General features: G+C 34.4%; 1 protein-coding gene across 2 annotated transcripts; it reads left to right on the top strand.

Moving 5' to 3' along the window:
- Positions 1-5,247: 5,247 nt before the first annotated feature.
- Positions 5,248-15,261, top strand: LOC101253207 (uncharacterized). Of its 2 annotated transcripts, none has more exons than XM_010325901.3 (11): positions 5,248-5,547; positions 5,703-5,764; positions 9,677-9,813; positions 10,937-10,995; positions 11,274-11,297; positions 12,298-12,380; positions 12,472-12,536; positions 12,713-12,762; positions 14,453-14,554; positions 14,771-14,830; positions 14,990-15,261. In XM_010325901.3, the coding sequence occupies exons 1-11, from the start codon at positions 5,545-5,547 to the stop codon at positions 15,122-15,124; spliced, it is 780 nt and encodes a 259-aa protein (XP_010324203.1). In that variant the 5' UTR covers positions 5,248-5,544; the 3' UTR covers positions 15,125-15,261. The 2 variants fall into 2 exon arrangements, with proteins under 2 accessions (XP_010324203.1, XP_004243966.1); XM_004243918.5 differs by having other exon boundaries at positions 5,331-5,610.
- The last annotated feature ends 1,410 nt before the right edge of the window (positions 15,262-16,671 follow it).

Below are 16,671 nucleotides of genomic sequence, written 5' to 3'. Positions count from 1 at the left end.
TCATCAAAGGATTTTCAATCCCTACTGGATTACCATGGCATCTTGTAAATGATGTTTACATTTTTTATTAACTTTGATGGACAGTATCATTTGGTCTTGTGCAACATTATGAGGTGTTCAACAGGTACAAGTCCTAGTTAAGGTGTCTAAATGAATTATGCGGACAACTTTAAGGGTTTGTCGATGACTTAAACCCTTTAATTATCTTATATTGACGCCCACATGAATATATTTTTATTATAACTAAATATTTACTTTCTATCTAGTATTCTATCGGACCCATTTACTAAAATCCGACCTGATTGGGGACCATTAACCCTAACTCTAATACACATTCTCTTGCATCATTTTATCCATCAAAACATCGATGATACAGAGACAACTCAATTAAAAAATGTTAGCGAGTATTAAAAAATTAGTTTATACTTGAAAAACATCGAGTAATGTGATTGTGGTCTTCACATTTTTGTTCATTTTTGTACTCTAGATCACTGTCCGAGCCACGTGTAGTTAAGGGGGTGTCATCCCTCATCGGAAAATTCCTCCAAGTATACTTGCGCAAGGCCAAGGTAGCATCTCATTTTATTACCTACGCTATGATCATAAACTACTTTCATAATTAAGACCTAAGATCTTCATGAGATAAGAGCATTGTACCCCTTGGTCACCTCAAGGTACACTTGTGCAATGCATGTGGAACATCCCATTCTATCCCACACTAAGCATATCTTGAAGCCACCCTAGTCACTTTCATCAACTTTAGGTGTCATCAATAATCCTACTTCATATTGACAAAAAATTATCATCATCAATAATCCTACTTTAGACAAAAAATTATCATCCTAAGTCATTCATATCATGAAAGACAACTATAGCAACTATCCAAGGTAGGCATACATCACATAAGAGGTCATTTCATAAGTAACTTCAAGTCACACTTGTGACATGTATGAATGGTATCCCATACTAGCATTTATACTAAGTACTCCTTTTGGCTATCCTAATCCATGATAACCTATTTTTCATTCTAGTCTATTAAGCTTGCATACTAACATAATAGACCTAATACCATGGAAAACGTCATAACATACAATCCAAGCTAACAAAGGAATGATATAAGAATACCAACCTAGTTACTATGCAACCATTCGTGTAGATGCAAACCATCCTTAGGGGATCATAAGTCCTCAATCCTAAGCTACCATGAAGTGGTTTTGGCCTAACCAAGTCAAGATATCATGAAGTTACTCTAGTCATGCTACTTCAAGTTAACCCTATGAAAGTATTGATCCTCCATCCTAGACTACCATGCCTACACTAATGCAAGCTACCATGACAAACACTCTATCAATGCAAGATCAGCTAACCATGTGAGAGCTTAACTCCTCCAACCCAAGCTACCATGAGATTTACCATCCCAAGCTATTCATACTTCGACTATCCATGAAGGAGTCATAAGACTCAACCTCAAGCCACTCTATCTTGGTTTTATTTTACCAAGTCGGTTACACAAGAACTAATCATATTACCCAACTCCAATCTATTTTAGCCTATCATGCTTTGATATTTTAAGTTCTTAAGTCAACCTAGAATCCTTCAATGTGGGAGAATTTATGTCTCCTAACTTGTTCATGTCTAAGTGCATAAGAGAAAGAGAAAGAGAAAATTCAATCAAGACCTCTCCAATTTGACTTTACCCTCAAAGCCTTAACAACAATGTCTATAAGCCCTATATTCAAACATTACTTCATCATCATACTAGTCCAGATTTCAAGAAACATTAATCATAAACCTTAATCATATAAGTTAATTCTAAACATACTTCATCATAAAGTCCCAAATCTATTCAATTCAATCCAATTTCTCTCATACATGCATAAATCTAGGTTAATTCATGATTTCATAACTCCATTCATGATTAGTAACTATACATATTAACAATTCAAGAGAATCTAACAAAAAATATCAATTTCTCATTTAAAGCCAAAACCCACATAATCTAAACATTAGTTAATCATGAATTCAACATAAATTCTTCATAATCACATGAATCAATATTAATTTAATCATATATTGGTAGAATCCAACCTTTTGGAATCATACCCACCTAATTCCCATGCATTAGAGTCAACCGTACCTTCGTTGGGGTTCTTCTTCACAAAATAGGAAAATCCATGGAATCTATGGCTGGAAGAACCTATAGATGAAAAGCGTTACATACCTTGATTATCTTCATAGTACAAGCCTTAAGCAAATTCCACCTTTGATATTCGCTCTAGCTTCAACCCTAAGTTTACTTCAATGGAGGTTTTCAGAGAATTTGGAAGAGAGACGAGTTTTGATATTTTGATTTCTAATTGGGTAATTGTGTTTTTGATTGGGAAAATGGTGTATAATGACTTAAAAATCATGTTTAAAATACCCAAAACACCCCTACACTTTTTGGACTTCAAACCAAGGGTCCAACTTGACTTAAAAATGATGCGACCAAATCTAGGACATGACTGCACGTTGCTGGGGCACCTTTAAATTATTTTTTTTCGAAACCATTTTGAGGTAGAATGGTCCGTGTTGAGCCCGCATCATAGGCCAAATTTTTGGCCTTTGAGTGTCAAGGGCGCTACACGCCTTGGGCTCCAAAAACAGGCTGTGCGGCAGCTTTTTGGCTAATGTTTGGGTCCTTCTTAAGGACCCTTAGGGTAATTCTTTAGGAGTCATACTCAAAAGTTTTGATCCTAGACATGTCCATATAGGTGTAGGAACCCTTATACTCAATTTCACCTCCACACCAAACTCAAAAACTCAACTACAAAACCTTACATCACATTAGTTCAACTAGGCTAATTTTCGAACGTCTTGGTCGTCCTTTGAAGTTTCGTTTTTAAAATTATCAAACTAGGTTTATGGCAATAGATTTGGTCTAGAAATATCATCGTAACCCTTTTAAGTTATTAGACTCATGTAGGGCTCTAGCTTAGGTAATATGATTTTCGGGGTGTTTCGTTGATGATGTATTGATGGATAAAGTGATGCGAGAAGGTGGACATTGAAGTTAGGCTTAATGGAGATCTTCACATTAGTTGGTCGAATTTAACTAAATCGGTCGAATAGAATACAAAAAAGAAAGTAAATTCTTAATTATAATACATGTACGGTGGTGGAACTACATTAGGCTAAGGATATCCAATTGGACACCTTTCGTCGAAAAATTATAACGTATATATTAGTAAAATAATATTGTAGATGGTTAAACAAGAGATTTTGGACACCCTAAAATTACAATAAAGTATCGAAGCCTAGTTGAATTCTGCAAAGCTGAAGCGCTCACAACTAGTTATGCGCGGGTACAATTCCCCTATCGACTTTTGATTTTTTTGCTTTTCCTTAAAAATTTAAATAAAATTCAAAAGTAATTATTTAATTTAACTTTAATAAGTAAGAATCCTATTTATTTATTTTTTTCTATAAAGCTACTATAAAAGCTCCATATAAAATTTATTTTGATAGTAGTCGTTTAATTTATACTTTTTATTTTTCATGTTTCATTGTTACTTTGTTAGTCATAAGTGGTTTGTGAAATCTTAAAGCATTAAAGATATTTCATTTTAAATTAAATTTTCTATTTGTTTTTTTCTTTGTCCATTCACATCATGTTAGATAAACATAAATATTAAAACTAAATCTGTAGTTGATTATAAATTTTTTGGCATATTTTTTAATTAAAAAATTAATCATTAATGTCATTTAGTTTAATTTATAAATTTTTAGTGCACCCATTAATTAAATATTTTTATTTACCTATTTAATTCTTGGACTTCTTGCTACGCTGCTGTGCATGTGAAACTATGTAGGTGTCACACAGGACAATATAAGTGGTGACTTAATAGTTAAATATGTGCTTAAAGTTGAATGATAAGAGCATATATATATATATATATATATATATATATATATATATATATATATATATATATATATATTTGGACGCGAATCTAATGTTGCTAGGATCTAGCTTTGATTAGTCAAACAAAAGTCTTAACCATATCAAATGTTTATTCAATCAAAAATTTCATATCAAAAATAATTTATTTATCAACTATTACCTAAATGCCAAATTTATTGCATGTTGTTTTGATTTCTCGAGAAAGGTCCTACTAGTTTCTAGTCTTACAAAACGGTCATATTTATTTTATACTTTATATGACCGTTTTGTAAGACTAGAAACTAGTAGGACCTTTTTCGAGAAATCAAAACAACATGCAATAAATTTGGCATTTAGGTAATAGTTGATAAATAAATTATTTTAAGTCATCTCCAGCCACTCTAAGTTGTCTGCATAATTCATTTAGACACCTCAACTAATCCTTGTGCCAATTGAACACTTTATTTGTTCAAAAGTCATTCCTATTAGACACAAAATGCTGACATGACAAAAAACGTGTAATTCACTTTCCTTGAGCGCGTTAATTTATTAAAAATAATATTTTTCTTTTTTTTTCCTCTTAATTTATACCCCTAAGTTAATTTTTTTAAAAAAATTAGCAAAAAAGAAGAAGAACAATTTTCTTCTTCTTCTTCCCTATTTCTATCAACCCCACCCCAACCCCCATACCCATACACAAGTAGTTATCTTCTTCCCCCATCATTCTAATGATTTCAAAATTTTTAGTATCAGTGGTTATCTTCTTCCCCCACTATTCTAATGGTTCCAAAATTCTTAGCATTTTGTTTCATTTATAATTTTTCGAAGAGATTTTTTTTCCCATCTTTCTCTACCTAAAAAATGAGATGAAGTAAAAAGTTATAATTAATAAAAAAACTGATGAAAAAAAATTATCGGGTTAAAGATGGAACTGTACAGGGAGGGGAGGGTAGCCATTAATGGAGTTAGAGGAAATGTATGTTTTGTTCCAGTTGAAGGCAGGTAAGTTTAGGTTTTACTCTTTTTTTTCCAGTTTTTTTACTTTAAAATAATTTTTATTTTTTTTAATTTATAATATAATGTTTAAATAATTTTTTGGACATGTCATTATTTGACTGGTCAAATTGACATGTCAGCGCGAGTGTATTTCACACCTTCTCTATTTTTTGTTTATTTTCGAAAAAATGTTCAAATGGTTCAAATTCAGAATGGTTGAAGTGTTCAATAGGTAGTACGTCTAGTTGAAGTGTCTAAATGAATAATCGGGACAAGTTGAAATGGCCGTATATGACTTTGGCCTAGTTGATAAATAAATTATTTTTGATAAGAAATTTTTGATTGAATAAACATTTGATATGGTTAAGACTTTTGTTTGACTAATCAAAGCTAGATCCTATCAACATTAGATTGGCGTCCAAATCCGGTTTCCTCACACCTTATAGTCGTGGACCTTTTTTTCTGGCTTTTACTTAAAATAAAAGGAAAAAATAAGTACGAAAGCAGCGGGCATCGAGCATCGAGGGGGAGATTGGAAGACAGGCGAAACCCTAGCAACAGAATCTCTCCCGGTTTGCGGGAGCAAGTTATCGATCGTTGGCTTTCTTCCATCCGCCCCAGAAAAGATGGTCAGTGCTAGCTGTTTGTTCGACTTCTGTTCAGTTTTGACAGTTATTGGAGTTCTCCTCCAAGTAATCGAAAGCAGTGCTACTTTATCATGTCTTTTCATTTGATTTAACTGAGTCCAATTGCCAGTCTCCTTATTTTCTCATTTGCATAGCAGAATAAGCTAGGAATAGGGCGCCGGGACAAAGTTCAGCAGTTTATGACCATCACTGGGGCGAGGTATATTTTTGAAAATGCTAAGTATCTTACTTCGCTAACTTCTCTGCTCTAATTTCACAGCTGGATTCTGACTCCGTTTCCTACATAAGTTCAACTTCATAGTTTCTTTTGTCTAATCAAGGAAATTCATTTATAGATTCTGTTGGAAGCTGTCTTGCAGTGTCTTTTAGCACAGTTGCTTATATTTTGTTTAAGGCACAATTCTTACTAGTTCTTGCCACAGTTTTTGTGCAATTGAAGATTATCATGTTTGTTTCTGTTTACCTTGCGGAGCAAACAAAAGATACCAAAATCATACAACAAACTTCGCACAACCAACTTTTGTAGATCATATTCCATATTCTATGATGATAGATTCCGATGTTCAAACTCTATCGTGGAAATTTAAAAAATTCATTGTTCCGCACATGAGATTCCTACCATCAACTTCCTGCTCTGCTCTGCCAAATAACACGGCCCAAGATTTATGCTCAAAATTATGTTCTAATAGCACCATTCCCTATGAGAAATCATGACTTGAGTATCTTCTGGAGGCAGGTCAACTTGTTGGCTTATCTTAAACAACAAGATATGTGTCTGCTGTTGTGCTCAAGGAACAAGAGATCTAATGGAATCTCTACAAAACAGACATTGTGGATACGATAACGTTGTCATCTTAGTTGAAGTATCATAGTTGGTTGCAACTCGTGGTTAGTAAACAATTTTTGGGCTCCTTGATTGTGGTTACTTATACTATGGACCATTCATTGTATTCGATATAATATCGCTGAAACAGATTTGTTTGTTTCATTTCTGAAACTTTCCAAATGCGAGGGCAACTCATTTAACTCTAAACATCATAAACCTGTATAAGATCTTGCAAACTTTTGGCACCCAAGTATTTTAGCGATAACATCATTTCAAATGATCATAATGAATCACTTAGATGAAATTTTCCTTCGTTCTCTTGGTGCCCATAGCTGGAATTTTTTTTTAATGTTGAAGAGATGAGCTTGTAGGCAATATGAGTCAGCTAATAGTCTAGATACAAAAGTAAGTTAGGTAAGTTATATAGGAAACCAACATCCAGTAATTGTTGGCGGTGTGACACAGTAACACCCAGAAATCGGTCCTTTCCGACTGTGAAAAGAGCTGATTAAAATGCAAGAGCACGCTAAATCTTTGTTTGAACATCAATGTATCTCAGTGTTGTAAAAAGCGCAGAAAAGCGCACTGTGAGACGAGGCGATGCTCCCGCGCTTTTAGCTCCTGAGTTGAGGCGATATTGAAAAGGTGCTCGCGTTTACTGTAGAAGCGAAAAGCGCGCTTTTTATGAAAAAGCGCCAATTATTTATTTAAAAAAAATTGTAAGTTTTTTTTTTTTAATTTCTGAAAAATATGCGACTTCGCATACTCTTTTTGTCTTTCGCGACTTCATTCACAACTGCGACTGCTTCTCTTCTTCTGACTCTTCTTATGTAAGTTCTCTTATTCTCTTCTTCAGACTCTTTTTGGTTGTTTGCTGCCAACCTGCTGTTTTTCTTCTTCTTCTCTTCTTCTCTACGAAGTTGCTGTGATCTGCTATTGTTTTTTTTATATTTTATTGTTGCATTTTGAAGAGTTCGAGGATCTTGTTGAAGAATAGGAGTTTGATTCTTTGTGATTTAATTATGTTTTTGATTTTTTGCTTTATATGTTATGACTTATGAGTATTATTGACTATCTATTTTATTTTAATCTAAGAATATATTACATTTATTCGGTCATTTAATATTTTTTTATTTTTATACTAAATATCGCTTTGTTTAAAAAAAAGGGCGCGCTTCGTTTCACGCTTCCGTGTAGCGAGCCCTTGTCGTTTTTTTTTCTGCTTCTCGCTTTCCAAAACATTGATGTATCTACGAACTGTATTTAAGTAAAATAAGGGTGCAAGTTCATCACTAATTCTCAATACAATCAATCATTTGGGAGAAGTGAGGAATGGGAATTCAACCCTAAAAACTTATGGATAACTAACTTTGGGGTCGTTTGGTAGCTGGTTAGGAGAAAGATTATACAAGTATAAGATCCTACATAAGTACTACCATGTTTAGTAGTTGGTTAGGACTATGTTTAAAATTAATCCGGTATTTGGTTTGCAATTTAGAAACATACATAACTAATGCATATGGAAGTTATGAGGAAATTTATATACAAATTTATGCAGAATAGAAGATGGAATATCTATACATGGAAAACTGAACTTTGCATAACTAATTTTTGCATAAAATATTACGGAGTACATAAATTTCCTCATAACTAATTCATTTATAACTAATACATGCATTATTCTAGTCAGCTACCAAATGACCCTCAAGTAACAAATTGCAAAAGGATTAATTTTAAGGAATCAATGATGTTTACTAGCTCTATAATGATACACCATATTGTCGGGCTAGTTCCTGCACTTCGACTAATTTCACGGGGTACAACTACTTTCTACCAGTAAAGGTATCATGTGACTTTTAGATAATCGAGTGTGCGGGCCACCTTGCATGCACCTCAACTAATTCCATGGGATATACCTCCCCCCTCCCACCAGCAAGAGGTGTCAAATAACTCTGTCTATCAAGGCTTGGAAAAATGAGAAAAAAATCAACTAATGCTTTTGTCTCTATTGGATTTGAACTTGAGACCTTATGGTTTTCAACCTATTTTATTGACCACTTAGGTGCAAGGTATCAGGTGACTTTCTCCGCCAATAGTTGGACTGCCCGGAGGCAGTGTTGTGAAAGGCGCTCGCCATAGCGCCTTTGGCGAATGGCGAGGCGAGGCGAGGCTGTGTCGCCATTATCCACTGAGGCGAGGCGATCCAATGGCGACGTGAATGGCGCCGCCATTTTGATTTTTTTTTTAAAGTTTTAACTTAATAATATTAGGTTTTTTTTTTCTATTTTCAAACTTTCATCAGACTTTCGTGTATTCCTCTTCTTCTCTTCCTCGAGTCGCTGCTGCTTCTTCTCTTCTTCAGTCGCTGCTCTTTTCTTCTCTTCCTCAGTCGCTGCTCCTTTCTTCGTCTCTTTTCCTCGAGTTGCTGCTCCATTCGTCTCTTTCTCTTTCACTCTTCACTGCTCCCTGCCTTCAATACTCCTTTTTTTCCTCTATTTTCTTCACTCTCTGTTTTGTCCTGTTTTGTCCCGGATTACTGTAAAATGCTTTCTGCTTTCACTGTGTTGTGACTGCTGTCCATTATTTTTTTGAAAAAAATTAATTCTTCTATAGTAATTATCATAGTATTTGTAATATATGTAATTGCTATTGAAATTTTGAATATGATATGTGCAATTAAATGTTTTTAATTTTTGGTATTAATTGGCGCCTCGATTCAAAAAGGCGAGCGCCTCACCGCTCGCCTCGCCGCGTGGCGAGGCAAGCTCTTGTCGCCTCTCGCCGTCCAAAACACTGCCCGTAGGAAATCATTTAGTGTTTTATAAATCCTAGATATAAATTTGGAACGCCAAGAAAGGTTTTAGCATCATTTAATTAGTCAACACAAGACAAGATAAAGTTCCTTGATGTTATTCTTTTTGCCACGGATTTTATAAGTTACGGATTTCACCCTTCAACTTAGTTCATAAATTTGTGCAACGCCACAGTTGAACTTTTCAGCTCATGGTGAAAACCATACTTTAGTTTTAATTAATTTTGAAGTCTAAGAGTTTGATTTGTGTTGGAGGAGTGTCATTTTCCTTATTCTGTCAACTGTAAATATCTAAATTTTGGAAGTGTTTATTGGCCATACGTCCTTGCTCTTGTCACTGGATTCCATGGGGAACATCAAAGTCGTTTATGCTTGAGCATTTAAAGTTTTTAATTTCCAAAAGTTCTGTGGATTAGGTTGCGATGTTTGTGTACTGCCCAGTGATAACTCTCCATCATCATATTTGTACACAGTGAAAAAGTTGCTCTTCAGGCTCTGAAGGTCAGTGATTGGAATCTTGAAGGAGCATTTGATGTATTTTACAGCCAGTCACAAGTCAAGTCATCTGCTGATGCAAGGCGGTTGGAGGAGCTTTACAATAGATACAAAGGCAAGCTTAGTATCATACCTATTCCTTAACTAGATACTACTTTTTTGGTTTGCAATTTATAATTTGCTCTTTTGATATTATGTAGTCGTGATATGCTATATCAAGAACCAAAAGATTTGAGCTATTCTGATTTAACTTTCTTCTTTTATTCAATATTAGTTTTTGCATGTGTACCCAGTCATGTCAATGAGTGAAATACTGGAAGTCGCATAAATATTATTAAAAATGTGTTTGAGTTGCGAAATATTAAGTATAGGAAAATGTGCAAGTTCTTGAAAATAATGAATGATGACCCTGTTTAGCTAACTCAAAAAAAAAAGAATAACCTACGTAGATAAGTCCTTGGATGTCTTATTATTATTATTATTATAATTATCATCATCATCATCATCTTGATGTAAGGGTTCTGCATCTGTTTTAGAAGCCAGACAAAGTAGCATAACTTGACATGTAACACAACCATGGTCCAAAAAATGCCTTTACGGTTGAGAAAAAAGCTCCATATTTATTGGGTCTACTTGCAATGTAAAAAAAGATGGTTGACCGTCTCAGCTGTTTCACCACATAGGAAACATCTGGAACACAGGGTTATCCCTCTCTTCATGACATTATCTTCTGTAAGGACAACTTCCTTAGCCATTAACAATATAAAGCATGAGACTTTGTGCGGTATCTTGCTCCGCTAGATTCTAGGTATACTTGTTTGATCCATCTACCTCCCCAAACCTGTTTGGCTAATTCAGTAACATTGCCTTCTAATTTAGTTTCTTGTAGGCATATAATGTCTGCCTTTGGGAATGTGTTGTCTTCTATGAATTTTTATATGTTCCCAAGTGTAGAAATTATGGAAAGCCTTTTTAACCTTATGACTATCAATCAAATACGTAGATTCTGACCTTCATTAAACAATCTTAAAAATATATTTGGAAAATGGACACTATTTACTATATATAAAGTTTTATGGTTGTAAACAAAAACAGCTTAGAGTGTTACTGGAAATTTGAAAAGACTATTTGCATCCAAATGCATCTTTCATGACTATCACGGAACATCTGGTTTGTGTTTTACCTTGCAATGCTTACCAATCATTGTTTTTTTTGATGGACATTCTTTTCTTTGGCAGACCCGTATGCTGACATGATTTTGGCTGATGGGATTAGCCTCCTTTGCAATGACATGCAGGTGGGTTAGTCTAGTTGGTTAACCTAATGAGTCAAGGGCCGAAGCCTCAGGCACCACCATCATGGTGGAGCTTTAAATTAAAAAAAGGCCCCTTTTCTATTGTTTGTGGTTTCAAGTTGGTTGTATGAATTTTCCATTCAAACTTGCTCTAAATTTTAAGTTGTATTAACATAATGATGTGTAGTTATACTGCACTTTTAGCTTCTCCTACCTATTTTTTGTTAACTATATTTCTTATTATGTTTGAGTAATTTTTTACTCTTTTGATTAATTGTCAGGTTGATCCTCAAGATATAGTTATGGTATGCACTATTAACTTACCCTCTTGTGTGCTTTTCTATTTCTATCTCTCTATTCCCCTTTAAGGTTTCATTTTGGAGAGAGAATTTGGCTCAAAGAAGATGTTTATCAGTAGAATTTGTGTGAATAAGTTACTGCATTGAAGAAATTACCAATCCCATTTGACCGTAGATTTTTTGAAGTTGTGTTTGGACATGTATTTTGCTTGGAATAAATATTTGAAGACCAGATTTGAAATTCTGATCACATTTCATGGTCAGACAAATAGCTGAAAATAAATTTCCAAAATCTATGGCCAAACTCGTAGAGTGGTTACATATGGCTTTTAAATTTCTTGGTGATGCAATTAACCTTGACTTAATCAAACCCGGTACTTGTTCCTGTTTTCGGATGAATTCACAACCAAAAGAATGGCATAAAATTGAAACCAAACAGCCAATTATGTTTTTTGAATCAAGATGGTGATCGAACGCTAGGTATGATTTAGTGGTCAATGTAATGGGTTAAGAACCATGATGTCTCAGGTTCAAATCCTAGTAGAGACAATAACACTAGGTGATTACTTCCCATTTGCCCTAGCTTTGGTGCACAGAGTTACCTAGTACATGTTATTGGTGGGAGGTGATATGTATCTTGTGAAATTAGCTAGGGTACGTGCAGGCTGTCCTGGACACCACAGTTGTAAAAATAAATAAACTAAGATGGCGAATTTTCACTTAATAAACATGCTTTGAATTTCTGTATTTTTATAAATTGTGCAAGCAACTTAAAAGACTGAAAATAATAACAATTAATAATAAATAATTGTAATAATTAAAAAAGAAGAAGAAAATAATGTTAAATTTTTTTAATAATAATGATAATAACAAGAATCATCGTAGAATAATTTTCCCTCTTATTCCAATTAAGTAATAAAAACAGAGAAAGATTAAGGGAAAAGGAAAAAGATATTTGGGAGATGCCTGATATTTGATTGACATTAAAGATTGAATTCAACTACAGTTGGTTCTTTCATGGCACATGAAAGCTGCAACCATGTGTGAATTCTCCAAGCAGGAGTTCATTGGTGGATTACAATCTCTCGGGTAAGCCTAGGTTAAGACTTGTTGACTTCTATAGTATTATCTCTTTTATGCTGTCATGTTTGATCTAATGAAGCTGTCTCCTGAATGGCAGAATAGATTCATTGGAAAAGCTCAGAGAGAAATTGCCATTTATGCGATCAGAGATGAAAGATGAACGTATGTGATGACACGGAAATTTCTTTATGTTGTCAAAGAAGTTTTTGCCTTGTTTTGATAGTTTCTTATATCAACTCTAAATCTAGATACAAGCTCTTTGAACGTTTTGATCTTATTTTGTTTAATCAGATGAGAGGTTTCTGACTTTTAATTTTTTTTATTTTACTTTGTTTCAGATAAATTCCGTGAGATTTACAACTTTGCTTTCAGCTGGGCAAAGGAGAAGGTTTGTCTTACTTGATCCCTCACCTTCCTGTTGCTAATTCAAAGGACGTTTGAGTTTTTCCTCGTTTAAGTTAGGAATATTTAGGCTTCCTTTCCTTTTTTTTTTAATCCCTCTTTTGTGCATTGATTTCATATTGTTAAATACCAGTAATATTGACAATGGTATCTATGAAACAGCAACAAGTCACTTGTTCAATGACCATTTTGAAGTGTTTCCTTTTCTTTTCTCTTCTCTCTTTTCAGTTACCAAGATCCAATCTAAGTTTCTCAATTTTGTACCACAGTACTGGAGATATTTAAGCCTGTATACCACTTAGTCTGACTAGCCGTATTTCAAAAGCTACTTGGCGTTTTAGCTTGTATCAAGCATCTTTAGGTATGATTGCTTTTAACTCTTAATGCGGGTTCAGATGCATAAGAGAATCTTAAACAAATCAAACTACCTTTTTCTTGGGCTGTCACTATTCTCCAATAGTTTTGAATTCCAAAGGAAAATTGTTGTTAACTACACATGGCTTTAACAACAGGGGCTTATTTTCTTTTTTCCTTTTTTGGTGAGAAAAGTCCAAATATGAGATCTACTTCTTTGGTAACTGCCTTGAAAGTTTTAAATGTTATAAGTGGATGACATGTCAATGCATGCTAGCCCAAGACAAAGCATGGGAGAATAATGACTTTTTGGTCAATGTCAAAGCTTGTGTTTTGCTAGTAAACCAAGAAAAAGTATAAAGGTTTGATTACTCAACCATTTCCTTGACCTCTTAGATGAGTAACTCAAAATAATTAGCAGAATTCAGAACAGATATTGATAGTTTTTTTTAAATGACCATGGTGTCCACGTCAATTTTTGTGCACGTCGACTAATTCCACAAGATACCTGACACCCCCCTAACTCTGTCCACCTGAGACCTCATGACTTCCAATCACTCCATTGACCACTAAGCCACACCCTTTGGTGCGATAGTTTTTTTTTAATGTCATCTGAAGTTAGTTATTGGAGCCCTGGATGGATTATCAGTAAGTTGTTTCTCCAATGTTTTTGGATAGAGAGGCTGGATATGTATCTAAGATAAGCAAATGTGCCCCATAATTGTGGTCATTTTAACACCCTTCTGGTTTTGCATTGTGAAGATGTTTATTCTAGTTTAACATATGTTTACCATTCTCAAAAAGAAAAACATATTTCAATCCCGGGTGATGTGATATGCAATGAGGTATATCCTGGTAGATGAGAACTGCAGGGTTGATATATATGAGAAATAGTGTTGCCTGTATGAATTTTTCTCTTTATCTCAATGATGGTAAAGGGGAAAATGGAAAACAAATATTGGTCAGTCAGAGATGTTTACAAAAAATGCTCATGTCTGCAGTCCTTCACATAAGAAACTGTATAACGTTAAAACAACTCTGTAACAGATAGCTGTGATGATCAAAACTGCAAAATGATAAATCTCAAAAATCCAATTTGCAGCACCTGTTTTTGTGTTCTGCTCTTCGTTGCTTTATATTAGTTCTACCTACTGTTTTCTTCAACCAGCAAGCTCTCAGTATTTAGCCTGATGTCTAACATTATTAAATTGTGGTGTTTTGGGAGGAGAATTTCTGAAGTTTCTCCAGTTTGCCTTTGTAATTGGAAGGGAGTAGGAGTACAGTGTCATTTTCTTAGATAAGAACCTCTTCTTAAATTTCAGGGTCAGAAATCTTTGGCCTTGGACACGGCTATTGGGATGTGGCAATTGCTGTTTGCTGAAAAGGAGTGGCCATTGGTTGAGCATTGGTGTCAGTTTTTGCAGGTAATTGAAAGGACAGGAAGTGCTGAGTTTTGTTGTTCACTGGATTCTGTTGAAATGCATGTCTCCAGATGATTTCTCTCTTTCCCTTTGTTTCTTCTTCTGTATCTACTTTGGTCTTTATTACCACAAACTTAATCTGATCTGTTCTTAGAAGTGATTGTCTGCTTGCTATAACACACCTCTACTCCCTACTTTGATCTTCTCCACGTAATTCAGGCAAGGCATAACAAGGCTATTTCACGGGATACTTGGTCTCAGCTCCTGGAATTTGCAAGGGTAAGTTACTCTTCATCTACTTTAGAGTATTAGCTTTTGAACTCACCCACCATACATCCGTTACCACGTCCCCATATTCCTTCTCTTGCGCCTGTCTTCATGCTAAAGTTTTACATCAGTATATATTACCTAAGTTGATATTTGTAATTATCAATGCAGAATGTGGACCCTGCATTAACAAACTATGATGCTGAAGGAGCTTGGCCATATCTTATAGATGAATTTGTCGAGTACTTGACTGAAAATAGTATTGTCCAAATTGGTCAAATGAGTGATTGGAGCCAGAAAGGCTGATGGTTTGACCCAGTTGCTACTGTGCTGTGTAATGTTATTGTTTGTTGTTTGAACTGTTTACAGTTTTCATGAACAAATTCATGTACAAAATACGCGAGGAAATGACTACTCTAAATGCAAAGTTATTGTTGACTTGATTTGGATTTCTTGGATAAATTATAGACTTGTACATGGGACGCGCCCCCGGAGAAGTAAAAGATGGAGGAGCCAATGTTACTTAATGACGCTTGTCCAACAATATAAGAATCTCAAGCTAACTTCCATATTCTATTAATTGTCTCTCACTCTGCGATGAAACTAAAACTCCACAGCCATGTCAAATAAAAGGACTTTTATTTGCACTAAATTTTGCAACATCATCTGGCTGTTTGTTCCTGTATTCATTTGGTTGCTGCAACCAATGCCATGTGCTCTATGAGGTCCAACAGTCTATTACTGCAAAATTAAAATAAAGGTCCAAAAGAATAAATAATGTTCATGATTATGTGATGCTACAAGATTACGATAAGTTTCTATGCTTTTCATATTTCCAACTAAATGTTTGTTATGTGGGAATTGGGTAGAGGAGCCCTTTAATAGATAAATTTTATTGCCCAACTAGAGATACCAATTGCATCTTCAACTTGTTCAAGTGTAGATGTTGGTTGTTAGATAAAATTATTTCAAAGTGTGATTGAGAATATAATGTGCAAATGTGCTGTGCTAGGCGCTAGCAAATGTTAAATTATTGAGAGAAGCAAATACATACACAGCTCTCCTGTATCAATTAAAAGAAAATTTGTAAGCAAATATATATATATATAGCAGTACCACCTTCCACTGATGATAAAATACCAATTATTTTACTAAATATAATATAGTTATTCCTTGCGAAATTCCTTTTCTTAATACCCTTATTTCCCTTTCATCCTACTAAGCAGAATTCGTAAACTATGCAAAGGCTCTTTGAAGACTTTTTCAAAAGTTTTTAGCTGCCGTAACTTGCGCCGAGAACTTGAAAGTGAATCATTTGGTGGGGTGTTCATAGAACAGAAGGCCTCGCCCAAGGAGTGGCAGATTTGGATGGAGTCTCGCTCATAGAGGAAGAGTACGCGTGCTATACAGTCAGATGCATAATTGATCTCACTGAGGAAAACATTTGATTAATATATACTTGGATGACTTCCAACAGTTTTTTTTATTGTAGCGTGATTGATATCATTTTAATAGAGTTAAATAAGTTTTTTCTTTTGAGTTTATTTAATCTAGCACGTGAGTTTATTTAATCTAGCACGTAAATAAGAAAGAAAAGTTACTAATAAAACAAGAAAAGAAATTTGTTTTTGTGGATGTGTTAATGTTACCTGTACACATATGGATATTTTTAGAATTTGAAACAAAATTATCACCAACAATAATCCAAATAATATGCATCCTCCATTCAAATGGTTAGGCAACAGATTCTATTACATCTTTACATGTACATATATGTATTTCTCGGGTTAAATTTTATCAAGAGTTAAGCAAAAAATAATTTCATATATGCTCAAATACAAACACTTTGTGAG

This window comes from Solanum lycopersicum, chromosome 7 (genome assembly GCF_036512215.1).
Source record: "Solanum lycopersicum chromosome 7, SLM_r2.1".
NCBI classification, from domain to species: domain Eukaryota; kingdom Viridiplantae; phylum Streptophyta; class Magnoliopsida; order Solanales; family Solanaceae; genus Solanum; species Solanum lycopersicum.
This window is presented reverse-complemented; position numbering and strand designations above follow the sequence as displayed.